The following is a 17,361-nucleotide window of genomic DNA, read 5'->3' on the forward strand; positions in this document are numbered from 1 at the left end:
AATGCTTCGGCTCAATCTTTGTGGAAATGGGGAAATTTCAACTTTTGTAAAACTGCTCTACTCTCACTGTGTAAATGGGGGGAAAATGCAACTTTTTGGAAAGTGCTTTGACTCTGTCTCTGTGAAAACAGAGAAAATGCAATTTTTCAGAAAAATCTCCGACGCCGTTACTTTGTAAACGGGGGCAACTTTTTGGAAAGTGCTTTGACTCGTTCTCCGTGGAAACAGGGGGGAAATGCAACTTTTCAAAAATGCTCCAACTCCAGGGGAACAGGCGTTAACTTAAATGCTCTGAAAATGCTCCGACTCCATCTCTGTGGAACTTTTCGAAAACGCTCCAATTAAATCTCCGTGGAAACAGGAGACGACGCCACTTTTTGAAAATGCTTCGACTATGTCGAAATGGTTGGAAAATGCTCCTTTTGAAAATGCTCCAACTCCGTCACTATAGAAACGTCGGTACAGCCCAACTTTTCTGAAATGCCGCTCCTGTAGATGTTCTCCAAATTTACAAGAAATCGTCGCTAAGAAGTCGCCAAAGCTTCATGATACGTCGGAAAGTATCGCAGCACATCGGAGGAACAATCTGCTGCATTCAGACCAGAAAACATTTTTTTTTTTTTTTCTGTTAACAAATATTGGTTCTGGTGTGTTTTTTCTCCAGCGCTCTGGGTTTCCCCTCACAAAGGCGCCCATTGTTCCCCCGACCGAATTTCAAATCGGCCGGGGGAAGATTGGAAGCAGGTGTGGGCCGCGCCGCTTCGTCCTCAGGCGGGGACGCTTTATTTTGGCGGATTTGTCATGTTTTACGGGGCGACTCGCTTGCGTCGTTTGTTTCCCCGGTTCGTCATAATAAGGGACTTTTCTCAAATATCATCAAACCGCTTGGGTTATTGCTTATCGTCGAATCAACAATTAATGGTCCGATGACATCATCGTGGACGACTCACACAGAGGGAGACTTTCCTCCGAGCTGTAAACTGGAAACACGTGTGTGTGTGTGTGTGTGTGTGTGTGTGTGTGTGTGTGTGTGTGTGTGTGTGTGTGTGTGTGTGTGTGTGTGTGTGTGTGTGTGTGTGTGTGTGTGTGTGTGTGTGAGAGAAACGGCTCAATCGCAGACGCCGGAGCTCACGAGGCACCTGGCGAATAAAACAGGAGGTCCATAATGCAAACATTTACTTTATTTATTTATTATATTTTACACTTTTTTTTTTTTTTTTTTTTTAAATCACGACAATCCTGGAAAAAGAGGCAAACATTTTTTAATTTCGATATGTTCCAGATTAAGCATATTTATAGATTTATTATTTAAGTTATGAAAATCACAGTAGTTTGAAAAAGAAATATGGGCAGAAGTGATAATTTTTTGAATTAATCTATTTGCTTATTTAACATAAAAACATAAGCAAACTTGCTGATTTCCTCATAGTTATTTTTTATTTTTTTTAAAATTTTGAATAGAAAATCAATGTTTTCTGAATGTGACAACAATGTTTTACACTTGTGAAAAATCTGATGATGAACATAAAATAAACGGTGCTGATCATATTATAGTGTTAATTCTGGAAAAGGAGGCAAAAAAACTGTAATTTTACAACCTAAAATACCAGATTAAGCATCTTTATTGATTTATTGTTCAAGTTGTGAAAACCACAACAGTTTGAATAAATTTGAAGTGAAGAACTTTTATTTTTTGGAATTATTCTACTTCAGTCATTTAACTTTTAGCCTTCAAAAACTTTCTGCTTTACTCATATCTTGTAACTAAACTGTGGTGATCAGATTATCATGGTAATCCTGGAAAAAAAGGGCAAAAAAACTGTCATTTTGTGGCATAATATTTATTGATTTATTGTATTAGTTGTCAAAACTGCAGCAGATTAAATAAATTCAGTGGCAGAAGTAATATTTTTGAGGAATTAATCTAGTTTGGTATTTCAATTTAAAACCATAAAAAAATAAATCTTCCAGATTAACTCATGAATGTTAATTTTCAATGACTTTTTCACATTCAATTCTCAATAAAATAGAATTCATGTAACAGAATCTTTAACTTCAAACTTAAAAGAAACTTTTTGAATTTCCAAAATAATCAGGAAAACATGTCGGGGATTATCTGGGATAATCTGTGTCCTGAACGTGCAAGAAATTAACAATTTGTTTGTAAAAACGGAAAAAAAAGTCTCTGAAACAAGAGAAATCCATCATTTGTCCGATCAAAGCGAGGGATTGAAAACGTAAAAGTGTGAGCGTAATCTGTAGTTTTGACCAGAGTGTAGGTAATTCACTGATAATCTGATTGTATAATCTGGATTAAATGTAGAATTGTAACATGTAGAATTCAGGCGTTGTCGAAGCGGATCTCGAGTGTTTTCTTTGCCTGGACTCTGAAGGACAGAACGGTGCCTTTGAGAGAGTCTCTCCTCCCCCTCCTCCTCCTCCTCTTCCCCCTCTTCCTCCTCCTCTTCCTCCCTCCCCCCCCCTACATCTAAGTGGGGTCGCGGTGGAGCTTTTCATTAGCTAAGTGCAGCTGGGGGAGAAGAGCCTTGATTTACTGGCTCTTCTTGTCTCTACGCCTGCACCCGCTGATGGAAACACCTCCTCTTCCTCTTCCTCTTCCTCTTCCTCTTCCTCTTCCTCTTCCTCTTCCTCTTCCTCTTCCTCTTCCTCTTCCTCCCTTTTCCATTTTCTCTCCCGGGAGAATCCTGACACGACAGAGGACAGGCCTTTGGAAAATTTCCCTCTTTCAAACATTCATGAAGAAAAAAATAAAAATAAATCCACCTTCAATCCCGGATTTCATCCGAGATTATTTAATTAAAAAAAAATTGAGTAGATTAGATGTGGAGTTAATCCGAATTTTTTTTTTTTTGCATATTTAAAAAAAAGAAAGAAAAGAAAACAGATTTTTGACAACTTTGGTTAAAAAAAAAAGACATTTTCCAAGAAAATAAATCGACTGGACAAAAAAAAAAAAAAAGTGCAAAGAGTGTTTAGAATCGACAATCTTACATGTCTGAGTAAAAAAAGTTCTTATTTATTTATTTATGAGACGCATGAGGTGTGCAGTAGTAAATCTTACAGTTATTAGGTTTTTCCTGAACATTTCCAAGTAAAAAAAACCAAAAAAAACTGCAGTTTTGATGACGTGAAGTGAGTACATGTGATGAATTGTCACGCAATTCTGAATATTGATGCAGTATTTTTGCACATATCTTTAAAATATACTCACTTGCATGTTTTTTTTTTTTGGGCAAATTCTGCAAATGCATCCTTATTTTGACCTGTCATGCTTCTTTGAGTCCCGGCTGTGACTTGGCACAAATCCAAGTCGCCCCCCCCCCCCCCCCCCCCCCCCCCCCACTTCTCCTCTCCCCTCCTCATCCATCACTGTTTGACAGGACATGTTGACCCTAGTTGCCGTGGCAGCCAGGTAACCATGGCCACCTGGCGGTGACACAGCTGGCCGCGTGTGATTGGTTGAGCCGGGTCATCTTGAGCAGAGTGGCTTTCAATCAGCTATTTAATAAAAAAAATAAATAAAATAAAAAAACACACACACGTGCAGAAATAGTCCTAATTGCCACGATCGGACGTGAAAATTGTGCTGAATCTGCAAAAAAAATTTATAAATCTTCAAAGCTGTAAGACATGTCAGACCGTGAATACTGCAGTTTGTTTCTACTTGGAAATATGCAGAAAAACTTAAGGACGCCACACCTGATCATGCAAATGAGCATATTTACTGCATGACTCTAATAAATAAATATTTTTTTACTCAAGAATGCAAGATAGCAACATTTTATTACCATTAAAATTCAAATACTTCATGTCCTTCGTCTTAAAAATTTTCACAAGATTGATCTATTTAATGTCATTACTTTTTAAGCTGATGGGAGGAAAGTTGCACCAATTTGCATTATAAATGTCTAAAACATGCGTTGTTTTTTCCCTCTTTCTCCCTTACTTTTGTCCTTTACATTTTTTTTAATTTTGCAAAAAAAATTTTTTTTCTAACTTCCACTTTTGTCCCGGTCAAAACGTGAAAAAACCAATCATCGGGGGGGGGGGGGGGGGGGGGTGGGGGGGGGATGTAAACGATTTACTTCCCACCGGGAGGGAATCAGTGTACGCTGTACTGTGAGATCTCCCACTTCACGGAGGAGTAATGAAGTAATACTTTGTGTAATATCCCGGCGCTGCCAAGGTCAGAGCAGGACTCCTCTCCTCCTCCTGCTTCAGAACAAAGTGTGTCACACTGTGACAAAAGCCATTAAGATGTGGGGGAGATAGAGGAGCCCGGGAAAAAAAAACAAAAACCCGCTGAGGAACACTTTTGGAACGAAGCGTTGAGACAAATTGATTGCGGCACGGAGAGGAGAAGAAGAAGAAGAAGAAGACGACGCTTCAGAGAGGATCGGACCTCAGATGATGAAGAAAGACTCGCGGGGCGTCAAGAATTAGTCTTAAATGGTGCAACATGATGCTGGAATAGTTTCTTTGGTTTTAAGTCAGATGAAGTTCATTTTCTCTCCTGTGATGTTTGACTTCCAAAAGGGACGATTTGTGGAGTTAAAAGTCTTTTTGTGAATGAAACTCGAGATTGCTCATGGTAAAGTTGCACGCGATAAAATTGCTCATGGTAGAGTTGCGCGTTGGTAAAATTACCCATGGTAAAATTGCTGACGGTAAAGTTGCAGATGGAAAAATTGCTGATGGTAGAGTTGCACATATTGAACATGGTAAAGTTGGACATGGTCAAAATAAAATTGCTCATGCTAAAATTGCACATGTTGGACATGGTGAAGGTGGACAAAATAAAGTTGCACCTGGCAAAGTTGCATATGTTGCACATGGTAAAGTTGCACATGGCAAAGTTGCACATGGTAAAGTTGGACATGCTAAAGTTGCACATGGTAAAGTTGCACATGGCAAAGTTGCATATGTTGCACATGGTAAAGTTGCACATGGTAAAGTTGCATATGGCAAAGTTGCACATGTTGCACATGGTTGGACATGGTAAATTTGCACATGGTAAAGTTGCATATGTTGCACATGGGTAAAGTTGCACATGGCAAAGTTGCACATGTTGCACATGGTAAAGTTGGACATGGTAAAGTTGGACATGGTAAAGTTGGACTTGGTAAAGTTGCACATGGTGGAGTTGCACATGGTAAAGTTGCACATGGTAAAGCTGCACATGATAGAATTGCTCATGCTTAAGTTGCACGTATTAAAATTGCTCATGGAAAAAATAGCTTCTAGTAATGTTGCAGATGGTAAAATTGCACATGGTAAACTTGCTCATGGTGAAGTTGCACATGATAAAATTGCTCACGGCATAGTTGCACAAGATGGACGTGGTAACGTTGCACGTGGTAAAGTTGCTCATGGTAAAGTTGCTCATGGTAAATGTGCACATGGTAGAGTTGCACATGGTGAAGTTGCACGATCCCCCATAATCCGTGACGCTCACTTGAAACGTTGCTTTGGGAGCATGTGTCAACCACAGTGATCTCCTCGCCTGTGAACACGTCTGTTTTCAATAAAAGACGCGGCGACGCCCGCAGCTGCACAAACACACGCGTGGAGGAAGACGGACGTCCCTGTTATGACTCGTCCGTCCACCAGGGCGTTCCCTCCGGACGATAGTCTTGAGATTAGTCACTAAATGGAATGTGTCTCCTTTCCCCGCAGCCCGAGGAGCTGGAGGGCGTGCACACGCACACCTTCAAGCTGAAGCCCTTCAAGAAGGCCAAGAGCTGCGACATATGCAAGCAGGCCATCACCAAGGAGGGCCTCATCTGCAAAGGTACCACACTGCACAAGCAAATCAAAACAACAACAACAACAACAACAACAACCTGGAATTATGTGACAAACCAGAAAAAAAACAACAACAAGCCTGAGTCATTTTCCGGTTCAGCGTGAAATACGTGTTTGAACCACAAGGTGGTGTATTGAGTCACTCGAAGAAGCATCAAGAGAAACTATTTTTTTATTTATTTATTTGTCTTGTTGTCCCCCCTCTTTTTCTTTTTCTTTTCATTTCAGCTCCCCTTTTTTTTTTCCTTTCCTCAAGTCTATAGACATCTTAGCCGTTTTACCTTTTTTTTTTGCAAAATTAGACCAATTTTGATTATCGGCATGGAACGCAAAAGAAAGGTGGACTCCCAGTCCATATTCTTCTAGGACTTGGTCGTTTTACTTTGAAAGTCCCCGTAATACCAATCCAACTCGGTCGTCTGTCCACTAGGATGTCCGCGTTCTCCCACTGTTAGTGTTCATAGGGTATGGTTCTCGCGGCCCGGCACCGTTCCCAACTATCGTCCTCAGCGTTCCTGCCGTTCGTAAACAGGCACAGTTTTCAAAGCGTTGTTGCGTAAACCCCAAAACAATGCGTCTTCACTTGGAACATTGTCGTGTGAACGAGGGCAACGGTTCCTTGCACGCTGTGCTCCAGGTCGCTCCCCGACGCGCTCCGGTCATTGACCTTTGACCTCTGGTTGCCCCCCCCCCCGGGTGTTTTTTTTTCTCCGCTTTGATACAAAGACACGCGCGCCTGCGTTTCCACGGAATATAAAACGTCGACCCATCGCCGAGGAAGCCGAGAAATCCTCCCATCCTCTTTTTCTTTTCCCCAGCTTTACTTCCTCTCCCCTTTAAGCCCCTTTTTTTTTGGCTTTTTTTTTGTCGTCACATGCTTCCTCTGCTAAATTTAGCGGTTTTATTGTCACTCCAAGAGAAGTCCCGGGGAAATTAACATGAGCAGACTTCCAGGCAGCCTCTCCGGCTCCTTTATGTCTTTTTGGATTTCTTTATTTATTTCCCCCTCACCCCTCCTCCCAGCTCGCGCAGGGGGGCTTTGGCTGAGAATCGGGGGGGGGGGGGGGGGCGGGGGGGGGTGTTAAAATTAGCATGGCCGCCGCTGCTGCATTAGCCTAGATAAGAGAGGGATGAGGAGGAGGAGGGGAAGAGCGAGGCAGAGGAGGGAGAGAAAGTGGGGTGCAGAGGGGATTTTGGAAAACGGGTGCAAAGAAAGCATCGCTTCTCTTTTTTTTTTCTTTCTTTCTTTCTTTCTTTCTTTCTTTCTTTCATCCTCAATCTTAAAGTGTGGTCTTCTATCGAAACGGAATAAACGAGAGCGGAGGTATTCTAGACTCTAAAACGTTCTAGACTCCCTAGAAAGTTCATGCAGATCCTCCGATACCGATGGTATTTTTCAATTAGTACAATTTCAACAACTTAAATGAGACATTTAAGTACTTATTAAGTATTTATCTATTTGATTTTGCACATTTAATCCTCCATAAACGCATGCTTTGGTCGGATTTCAACATTGAAAGTGTGTGTTTTCTGGTTTCACATCCCAAAATGAAATAATGTGTAGAGGGTCCGACCCGTGTTTTTACATGTAGAAGAGCAAAACAAAACAAAAAAAAGACCACAAATGTCCCAGGAGATTGATAACTGCCTCTTGTACGGTGATGACCCACACGGTCGATCAACATCTCAAAATAGGGTCACTTTGCTTCATCCCTTTGCTGCTTAATCTGAACAAAAAGCCTAAATGCAGCGGTTTGAATTCCATGGTTGTTCTTTGTAAGTCCACCAGGTGGCAGCACTACAACATGCAAACACTAGGAATTGACCTTGTTTCGCTCTCCTTTTCAGCATGTTCAGCAGGAAAACCTTAATTCCCTTCATTTCTTCAGTGACGTCTGCCTTATATAGGAGTACATCAGGCAGTAAACTAATAGTTCTGTGTTTGTTTGTTTTTGTTTCCCAGCTTGCCGGTTGTCCTGTCATAAGAAATGTGAAGTCAAGGTAAGAGATTTAACATTTTTGACAACAGACTACTGGGTATTTTGGGGGGTATTTTTCGGAATGTTTTCACTCTGTTAGTCTTCTTGATTAACTTCCAAGCAGAAAAACAAAATGTATAATTGACAATTAACCTAACACACATGCAATATCGAATTGAAATACTTCCATTTACTGGGAAAAATTCTGTCCATAAAATAAGTTGTGGTAAGTTGTTGTTGTTGTTTTTTTATTAAAAAAGGAAAAGAGAGTGGGAAGGGAGCTATTCTTAGTGGTTTTGAATCAAAAAACATCCTTAAGTTCATCTGTTTACCAAAATATTAGGAGCAGAAAGCTGAGTGTTCCCAAAACATCCTGGGAAATTTCACCAAATACCTCGAAAACCGAGGCCAGGCCATTAGTGGTGGCCATTGTTTGTGTGGCAATAACCAGGGAAAAGCTCCGAGTCATTGATTCTGGTGGTCGGGTTTGGATGTGGCAGGAAATCTGTGTGAAAACAAGCTTTCCAAACAAGCACAATGCGCTAATGTGTTTATAATTTCAAGCTGCCACGGCTTCTCTTTTAATGTGGCCATGACATTAAGAGACAGTTGTTGGAATGCCTTAATGGTACTTTTATGTGCTTATATGGTATCTTGATAGAGGTTACGGTGGTTTTCCTCACAGCGTATGTCACATATGCTCACATGTAACAACACATTTAAGTATCTGCATCATGACTTCATGAAATGGTTTTGAGTCACGTGAATACAGCAGATGGAGAAAAGTCATGAAACATGACTGACAAATACACAACTGGGACGTATCACAGCTAAAATCATCATTATAGGTTTAACACATAGAACACACTATCATCCACATATACTCGTATCCACTAGAGGCATTTTAAAGTCACCAACAAGCTTGTTTTTTAGGATTTTAGGATGTAGAACTTGCAAACTCTTCTCAAAAAGTCTTATAAGTCTTTCGTAGCTTTAATAACAAAGACTTTGAGCGCTTAAAACTGTATCTACTGCTATTTTAAACTCCAGAAATACTAAATTGTTACTAAAGAATTACTAAAAGTTTATCTGCATGGCGACTTAAGAAAATGAATTTGAGTCATTTGAATGCAACGGGTGGATAAAAGCCATGAAATATGATTAACCAAGTCAAAATAAATTCCTCTAATCTCATAGATTTGAAGAAATATTACACAAATAAATGCAATTTAAAGATCTTTACCATTTCAATGGAGAAGAATGTAGATTAAATCGTAATAATATCAGTTAAATAGGGTTAAAATTCAAAGAGAAGCTTTAAAAGTAGACTAAGACGTATGACATTATAAAAAGAAAAATATAAAATCATGTTGAGGGGAATGTGAAAAGACGAGAAAAACTTAAGAATAAAAATATTTTAAGTTGCTTTACAGAACTGCTAAAAGATGGCTGCTGGCTAATGTCAAGCAATTTAAAAAGTCCACACTTTCAATAAACTTAAATGAATATAATTAAGGGTAATAGGAATTAGGTAGCTGGAGTTTATCGCAGCTAAAATCACCATTATAGGGTTAACACGTAGAACACACTGTCATCCACATATACTCGTATCAACTGCAGCCAGTTTAAAGTCGCCAACGAGCTTGTTTTAGGATTTTAGGTGGTGGAACTTGCAAACTCTTTGTAAAAAGTCTCATTAATCTTTTGTAGCTTCATTAACGAAGTGCTTGGGCACTTAAAATTGAATTGATTGCCATTTTTAACCTCCATAAATATTCGCGCCGAGTCCCTGTGATCTTGTCAGTGAAAACGATCTAGTCGTGCTGCTGAACTTTGAAAAGCGGCTCAGTCGTGAACTTTTCAAAGCGAATGAAACCGTCAGTAAAGAAGACAGACGTCTGTTAATGATGAGGAACGGCTCGCCGCTCCCGGTTCCGCTTCGTTCTCTCGTCCGACCGCAGCCGTCTTTGCGCCGACGCCTGTTGAAGGATTCATACGTGAAGATTTTCCTTTTTTTTTTTTTTTTAAGGAAAAGGTTGAGAAACTGCCCAAATTCTGTCTGGACGGCCAAAGTTGACGGTCCCTGTACTTCATTTGCAGATCCAGACGTCTTTCTCGAAGCTGTTTCCAGATAGGGAACGTCTTCTTTTTCTCATGTGTTTTCTTTGGGTACTGTATATCTATTGGCAGCCTGGAGGTGCTTGCCGCTATGATTTGGCCTCTATCACCACCCAGGAAGACGTTTGTCGCTCTCGAGCTCCTTCTGTCGTCTCTGGAGAGCCGTTGAATCCATCGGAGCCGCACAACACCTCCTTATTGGGTTTAAAGTTGTTGATTTAGTGAGGAGTTGTAGACCTGTCGAGTTTTTCAAGGTACCCTTCAAGACTCTAGGGTGAGGGTTCGGTGTGTGTTCTTTCCATCAAGCCCAGGAACCCAGAAATCTTTCAGGGATACCACCTATAGTCTTATCTCCGTTGAGTTCGTTTTTTGGCTGGATTGCGCGAACTGCGCGGAAACAAGCTCTCGTTCTTCCTCGTGATTTATCTCCGCCACTGAAACCGGGTTTGACGGGAGCGAGGAGAACGGAGGTATCGGAATACTTCTCATGGAAACAAGCTCTCTCGATGTCTATGTGTTGCCGCGACGACTTTATTCTGGGGTACTTCAACCGAGGCGAGAGACTTTCTGAGTTCAGAGGTCGCCTCATACCGCTTCTTTAAGTGTGATTGAAGATTGCGCGGCTTGTTTACTCTCCGGCTGTTAACAGCCGGAGCCGAACAAAGGGCCCTCGTAATCAGGACCTCGCCACTTCCTGCGGTTGTGCGCGCTCGCAGATTTTGACGGAAAATGATAAGGAAGTGAGTCACAATCAGAGTCCAGGAATAAACTGAAAGAGGGTGTGAGAAAACCATCGGGGCAAACTCATTTCTACTTCTAGGGGTAAAAAAATTTGCATTTTATGGGAATAAATCAGAATTTGTGAGGTTTGGAAGCAGGTCTGAAGGTCCACTTTGTATTTTTTAGCGGATTAAGTAGCTCTTTGGTCATGCGAAGGGAAATCCAAGAGATATTATTGGTGGGAAAAGACACAGTTGTCCATTTTCATCTCTCGTGGCCTAAAATCTCCTGTCAGTCACCCGGCGCTCACTCGCTTGCTTACATAACTGGAGCACTGATGTGGAGGAAGCAGCGTTTTACGGCGAGCTGTCAGACTTTGTGCTGATGTCGGTAAAACTCCCCAGGATCTTTATCTGCGACATTAAAATAAAGTTGTTTTGGTCAATTCTCACAAATTCCGAAGTCAAGCTAAGCCTCATTTAAAGTACGACAGGCCTCAACTTAGTGCATGATTATGAGGTCAAGGGGTTTTGAGGTCTGGGGTTTAAATCCCTGCATCCTTGTCTGTGTGAAAACGGAGAGACTTTTGAATAGGAGCTCTGAATGGAAGCCAGGAGGTCTTTAATATTACAGCAGGGATAGTTGGAAGTCCCGCTCATCATTTACTGTAAAACACAGGATTCATTTGGTTTAAAACTGCTTACTTTCACAATGATTAATGAAGATCTGAAAAAGGCACATCTATTTTTAGCCAAAGTTATTTCCCCAATTTCTGAATTGAATTTAACTGTATTTATTTATTTATTTATTTATTTATTTATTTATTTATTTATTTATTTATTTATTTATTTATTTATTTATTTATTTATCTATTTATTTATCTATTTATTTATCTATTTATTGAATGTTATTTATTAAATTAAATGTATCCAAATTTTTTTTCCAAATGTGTTTCTTATTTATTTGTTGTAACCATGCTTCTTCAAAATGATTTGTAGTCCATTGGACATTTTTAAGAATTTCCCTTCGCGTGGCGCACCATTCGTAACACACATGCATTTGTGGGATGAGCAGCGGCCGACGAGATAGATTGACCGATGTAATCTGTACACAAAATTTAGGGCAATGTATTTTAGTGGACTGACAATTTAATTTAATTTAATTTAATTCAATTTAATTTAATTTAATTTAATTTAATTTAATTTAATTTAATTTAATTTAATTTAATTTAATTTAATTATGATAAATCTTTTATTATTATTTTTTTTAATCTGTATTTCTTTGTTGTAACTGTGCTTCTGTGAAATGAATGGTCCACCTTTGGAACCCTAACTCATTTTCCTTTATGTGGTGCAACATTAGTAAAAGACAAGCATTTGTGGGATTGGCGGAGGAGCGAAGTCAGCGGGTTGCAACCACGAAAAACACACCGAAAAAATCTTCCCGTTGGCCTTTTACTTTCTTAAATGGTTTTCCACCGTGCACCGCTCCTTTTGCCGATATTCCTAATATTTGTGGCCTTTTCCTGAACGCAGTACAGTCGATGGCCAAAAGTTGCGGGGATACAAGCAAACAGTTGCTGTTGCGGCGGAGCAGGTTGCCCATACGAGTTTGTCGACGCTGAACGCCGCTCGGACGCTTGAGGTCAAAAAGGCGCGACACCGAACCAGAAAAAACTCGCGGCGCGAGGCTACGACGTGCCTGGAGACGGGGGGGATGAGGAGTGCTGAAGAATGTTTGGCACGGGAGAGAGAGGAGCCATCCAAGCATGAAAGTGAAAAGGTAGAGAGAGCAAGAAAGAGGGGGAGAGAGAGAGACATGCCCACAAAGGCTCACCCGAGCCAAGCCGTCTCATTCCTCCGCAGCTCCTCACAGAAGCAGGTTTGTTTCCTCCGGTTGCGAAGCTCGTCACATCAAAGAGCCGCCGCCGCCGCCGCCGCCGCCGCCGCCGCCGCCGCCGCCGCCCCGTCTCCATGGCAACGCCCTTTGGCGCGGCAGCCGGGGAAGATGGCGTTGGCGGACGGATGGCGCGGACGCTCTAATAACCGGGTGCCGGCAGATGACTGATGGCCGCAATTTTACCCGAGTCCTCGTCTGCAGGTCAAGAGCTGAGTTCAACCCAGGAGGAGGGGGGGGGGGGGGGGTCCCCATAAGTCTTTTAGAGAAAGTGGGATCTCAGGGTGGTCTGTCTTTTGACTCTGGCAGGTAAGAGTACTGCAAACAGAACTCCCAAACTTTCTGCAGCATAGCCCCCCCCCCTCCTCTCCTCTCTCTCTCTCTTCAGTCTCTCTATCATGCATGTGTCAACAGCTACACCAAACGGGAAAAGGAGGGAGGAGAGAGAAGGAAAGAACCAGGCAGGCAGAAAGGGGGGGGATACGGCGACCGTCTTCCCACCACCACCCCCACCTCACCCCGGTACCGGAATCAGGGGGCCACTCTCTCGGCCTTTATATAGCGCGTCCCCAGATTTCTCGGCAGTTGGACGGAATCGAGCCGTCAAGAGCGAAACCCGGCGGAGGCGTCCACATGCTGGGCTGCTCCTCTGGCACGCGTTTGGGATTACTGCCGCTGTTTTGAAGCGGGAGGACGGGGAAAGTGTTTGACGCGAGAGGAGGTGGAGGCAACACGAGGGGGAGAGAGAGAGAGAGAGAGAGGCACCGGCGTGCAGGTAAGAGCTTGTCTTTCACCCCGTGGTTTGGCTCGTTTTCACGCAAGGACGACATTCTTTCAATTCGGGCGAAAACGCAAATTTTGACGGCTTCTTGCTTTTCCCTGCAAACGTGCTCATGGGAAAGTATCCCCCCCACCTCCTCCTCCTCCCCCCTCCTCCTCCTCCTCCTCCCCCCCGTGGGAAAGGGAGTTCGTTTAAGTTGCCGTCCGTGTCCCGGGAACCTTTTCAAGCAGTGATTTGCGAGAGAGACCAGCTGGTCGACACAGCAGGCCGCCACGTGTTTTCTCTCTCAGCGTTCACCTGCGAGTGTGTGTCGTTTTTTTTTTTTTTTTCTTTCTCTCTTTCTTCTTGTTTTCCCTCCTCCTTGACACTTCTTTGAGAGAGGATGCAGAGTGATGACGGCAAATCCCTCACCCCCGCGGACGGCAAGTTAAACACGGGCGGTCGAGAGGTCGCATGTGACGCCGCCGCCGCCGCCGCCGAGGCGAGACATCACAGAGGAATGCGCTTTTCGAGATGTTCCCCGCGACAAATTGAAGTTAAATGCGGGGCTTTCGAAAGGCGTAATTGCGAGCGACGACGCGTCATTTTTCAGCGAAACCTATATTTTAATCGCACTTTTCTAACGTGGTTTTGGCCCGGCGCTGGTTCTGTGTTCACGCTTAAGTGTGCAATTAGTGGTCCAAGCCAGAAACCCCCCCCCCCTCCCCAAAAAAACCAGGAACCATCAGCACCGCTCGTTCAATCCCGTAACGACCAAAACATGCGCGTTCCCAGCGTCTGAACGGTTTCGCTCTCGGAGAAACTGAAGATGCTGCGAATCAGGTGAGCCAGACGTTAGACCGCTCCCACATTAAAATGACTGAACAGAAATATGCGGTCGCTGAGCCTTTTTTGGGGGGGGGGGGGGATGACCGGCGGGGCACTTCCTCTTTCCCAAACTCGCCCGAACCCAAGATACTTCAGGCTCCGTGTCCGTGACGATGTTTTGAGTCAAATCTTTTTTTTGTGTGTGTGTGTGTTTTTGTTTCAGGAAAGTTTTGAAATGATCCGGCGGTGATTTGAATCCATAGGAATGGCAGAAATGCTGAAAACGATGTAGTTACCATGCCAGGCCACAAGTTGGCGGTGTTTTTGTGATGAAACCACACACGCATGCTAAGCAGAGAACAATACGCTATAAACGTCAACAGTTGGAGAAGATTCCAGTGGACGGACGACCAAGTTTGATTGTTATTACGGTGACTGTCAAAATAAAAGTACCGTGTCCCAGGAGAATATGGAGTGGGAGTCATGACACTTGTCCATCTACTGAGCATGTGCAGAACAACTGTGGCGCCCATGCAGTTGAATTATTTGAAATAACTCGCTCATCCCCCCGTATTTCCATGGAGACTGGATTGGAACGTTTTCCAAAAGTAGCTTTTGTTCCGTTTCCTAGCTTTTTCAAAAAGCGGCATTTACCCCAGTTTCGACGGTGACGGAGTCACTGAGTTTTGGAAAAGTTGTGATTTTTTTCTTTTCCTGGCATTTTTGCAAAGTTGCATTTTCCCACCGTTTCCACGGAGACGTTGTATTTTTGAAAACTTGCATTCTCCTTTAATTCCATGGAGACAGAATTGGAAGATTTTCAAAAAGTTGCATTTCCCCCCTGTTTCTATGGAGACAGAGTCCTCGTGTTTTTTTAGTTTTTTTTGAAAAGGTGCGTTATCTCCCATTTCTAATGAGACGGAGACGTAGTTTGGACATTTTCAAAAAGTTCCACCTTGTTAGCCGTTCTCAAAAAGGTGAGTTTTCAGCGACTCGGAGCACCGTCGTCGCGTAAACGGACCCCCAAAACACAACGGACGTTTTCTGTTTTAACTTGAAAGCGTTGTCGCGTAAACGTAGCCTTAAGAGGAACTTTACGTTCTGAAAACCTGAAACTTCGATGTGGGGTACTTTTTTTTTTTTCTTGTGCTTTCCACAAGATTTAGCCAACAGATTAGTCACGAAAGGACCAGGCGCTTGTTGCTCGATGGATTTACTTTCAGTTTTTCTATCCAGACACGGTCCGGTCGTTTATTTAACAACCGCTGAGCGCGTTTCGAGTCTCTGTTTACGTTCGTGCGGCGTCGGGTGAGACGGATTCCAGTGGAAACAGACGGGGTTTTTAGTTGGACCTTGTGTATACAGACATCGCTCCGAAGAGGCAAGAACAAACGGGATGTTCCCGTTCCAGACCTAGCCTGGACAAAATAGCACGTCCACTGAGTGGATTTTTAAAGGAGTCATTAGCTTGACGCGACGTCTCTTTTTAAAAGTTGCCGGATGGCTTTTAAGCGGTGAAACGTTCCCACGCAGTCCTCTGACTGTCCTCTGACTGTCCCTCTGACTGTCCTCTGACTCATTTATTTTGCTATTATTTGATTGAGCCCTCCATTTGGACCCGGAGACGACGGGGTGCGACCCCGCTAGCGCGGCATGCCGCCACCCAATGTCAAAAAGTCGTCGCGGTGGGGACGTTTACTTTTGCCAGGTGAACTGCCGTCATCAGTGCAGCGGCGGTGGGCTCAGGTTTCGCCGGGGAAAACAAAACGTCCTCCCGTCATACGAGGGCTCAAACCGAGTCCTCCGGTATCCCGCCGTCTCCGTTTGCGCGTAAGCCCCACTTCCAACGCTCCCGCGGAAATCGGTAAAACGCCGACTGATCCACGCCCTCGCTACGAGGAGGGAGGGGATCAAGGAACGAGGACCCTCACCTGAGACGTTTGACCTTTAGCAGTTCAACAATGACTGCTCTTAACCCCCCCCCCTCCCCCCGTCCCCCGTCCCCGTCCCCTACCCCCCCCCCCCCCCCGCCTTGTTCTACTTCAGTGGCTTCCCAGACGCTCCTCGTGACTAAATCACATTATAAGCCGCTCCTGTTTTGAGGGACTAAACCCACTTTGACAGTTTTCTTTGTGGTGTTTCTGGTCGGTGTCCTCTGGGAGACAAACAGAGTTAAAGAGGGAGTCAGAGTTCACCTTTATACAATTATTCAACAGAAGTATAATACTAGACAGAAGCATAGAGTTACAGTAGTCATGGTAAAAAAACAAGGCTGAAGATGTGAACATTTTGCATAAATTGTCCATCTTTCATTCCAGAGTCCATCTCTGTGGAAACAGGGACAACTGACACTTTTCGAAAATGCTACAAAATGAGGGAAAATACAACTTTTAGAAATCGTTCCATCTCTGTGGAAACGGGGGCAAAAACAACTTTTCGAAAATGCTCTGTCTCTGTGGAAATGAAGGGAAATGCAACTTTTTGAAAATGCAAAAAACAAAGGAAAATACAACTTTTAGAAATCGTTCCATCTCTGTGGGTTAAAAAACCCAGCAACTTTTTCGAAAATGCTCCAACTCTGAGTTGACCGTCACCATAACAACAACCAGCAGCACCCACTAGTGGCCCGGCATGCAAACTTCCAGTGTTTCTGCGCTTGCTGTGTGAACGCCAATCTTTTCCGAAAGGAAAACGAACCGCCGCCACGTTAACGGGACCTTATCGCTGAGGCGTGCGGCCTCTGAGATTCCAGCGCTCTTATCCCGTCTGAGCTGGGGAAAAAAAAAAAAAAAGGCGAAGCCTGCGTTAGTCCGGCTTTCGGCTGCGCCGGCCATACATGGGCGAGGATTTGTCTCCATCAGCGCGCATGACTTCTGCACGGTGGCATTTTGTTTTCCGGTGGCTGGATGCCAGCGCGCGGTACTCTCGGAGACTCAAAGTGATATCATTACCCTCCCCGACCCTCGGATCAATACCAGAGGGAGTCATCATGGGGACATTTGCAGGTGTTTTCTACTGTCGAGCACACGGAACAGCACCTCCTGTCAGCTGTAAATAAAGGCAGATGCTCTTGCTGCTGCACCCTGGGGCCGGTGGGACGGCCAACACTGATATATGAATGTCAGCAGCAGCAGCAGCAGCAGCAGCAGCAGCAGCAGCAGCAGCAGCGGGAGCCCCGGGTATCCAGAGCAAGGCAGGGACTGTCTCGCTTTCTCGCTCCTGGTATCGGCTTTG

General features: G+C 43.7%; 1 protein-coding gene across 1 annotated transcript in view; it reads left to right on the forward strand.

The window, feature by feature from the left end:
• Positions 1-17,361, forward strand: part of LOC308127743 (tensin-1-like) — a 59,724-nt gene that overhangs the window by 3,435 nt on the left and 38,928 nt on the right. Inside the window, exons 2-3 of the mRNA XM_080493016.1 lie at positions 5,698-5,812; positions 7,790-7,827. Coding sequence (XP_080349142.1) covers positions 5,698-5,812; positions 7,790-7,827 — 153 coding nt within the window. The remainder of the gene's footprint in view (positions 1-5,697; positions 5,813-7,789; positions 7,828-17,361) is intronic.

The sequence above is a fragment of the Lipophrys pholis genome (genome assembly GCF_963383615.2).
Source record: "Lipophrys pholis genome assembly, chromosome: 23".
Lineage (NCBI taxonomy): Eukaryota > Metazoa > Chordata > Actinopteri > Blenniiformes > Blenniidae > Lipophrys > Lipophrys pholis.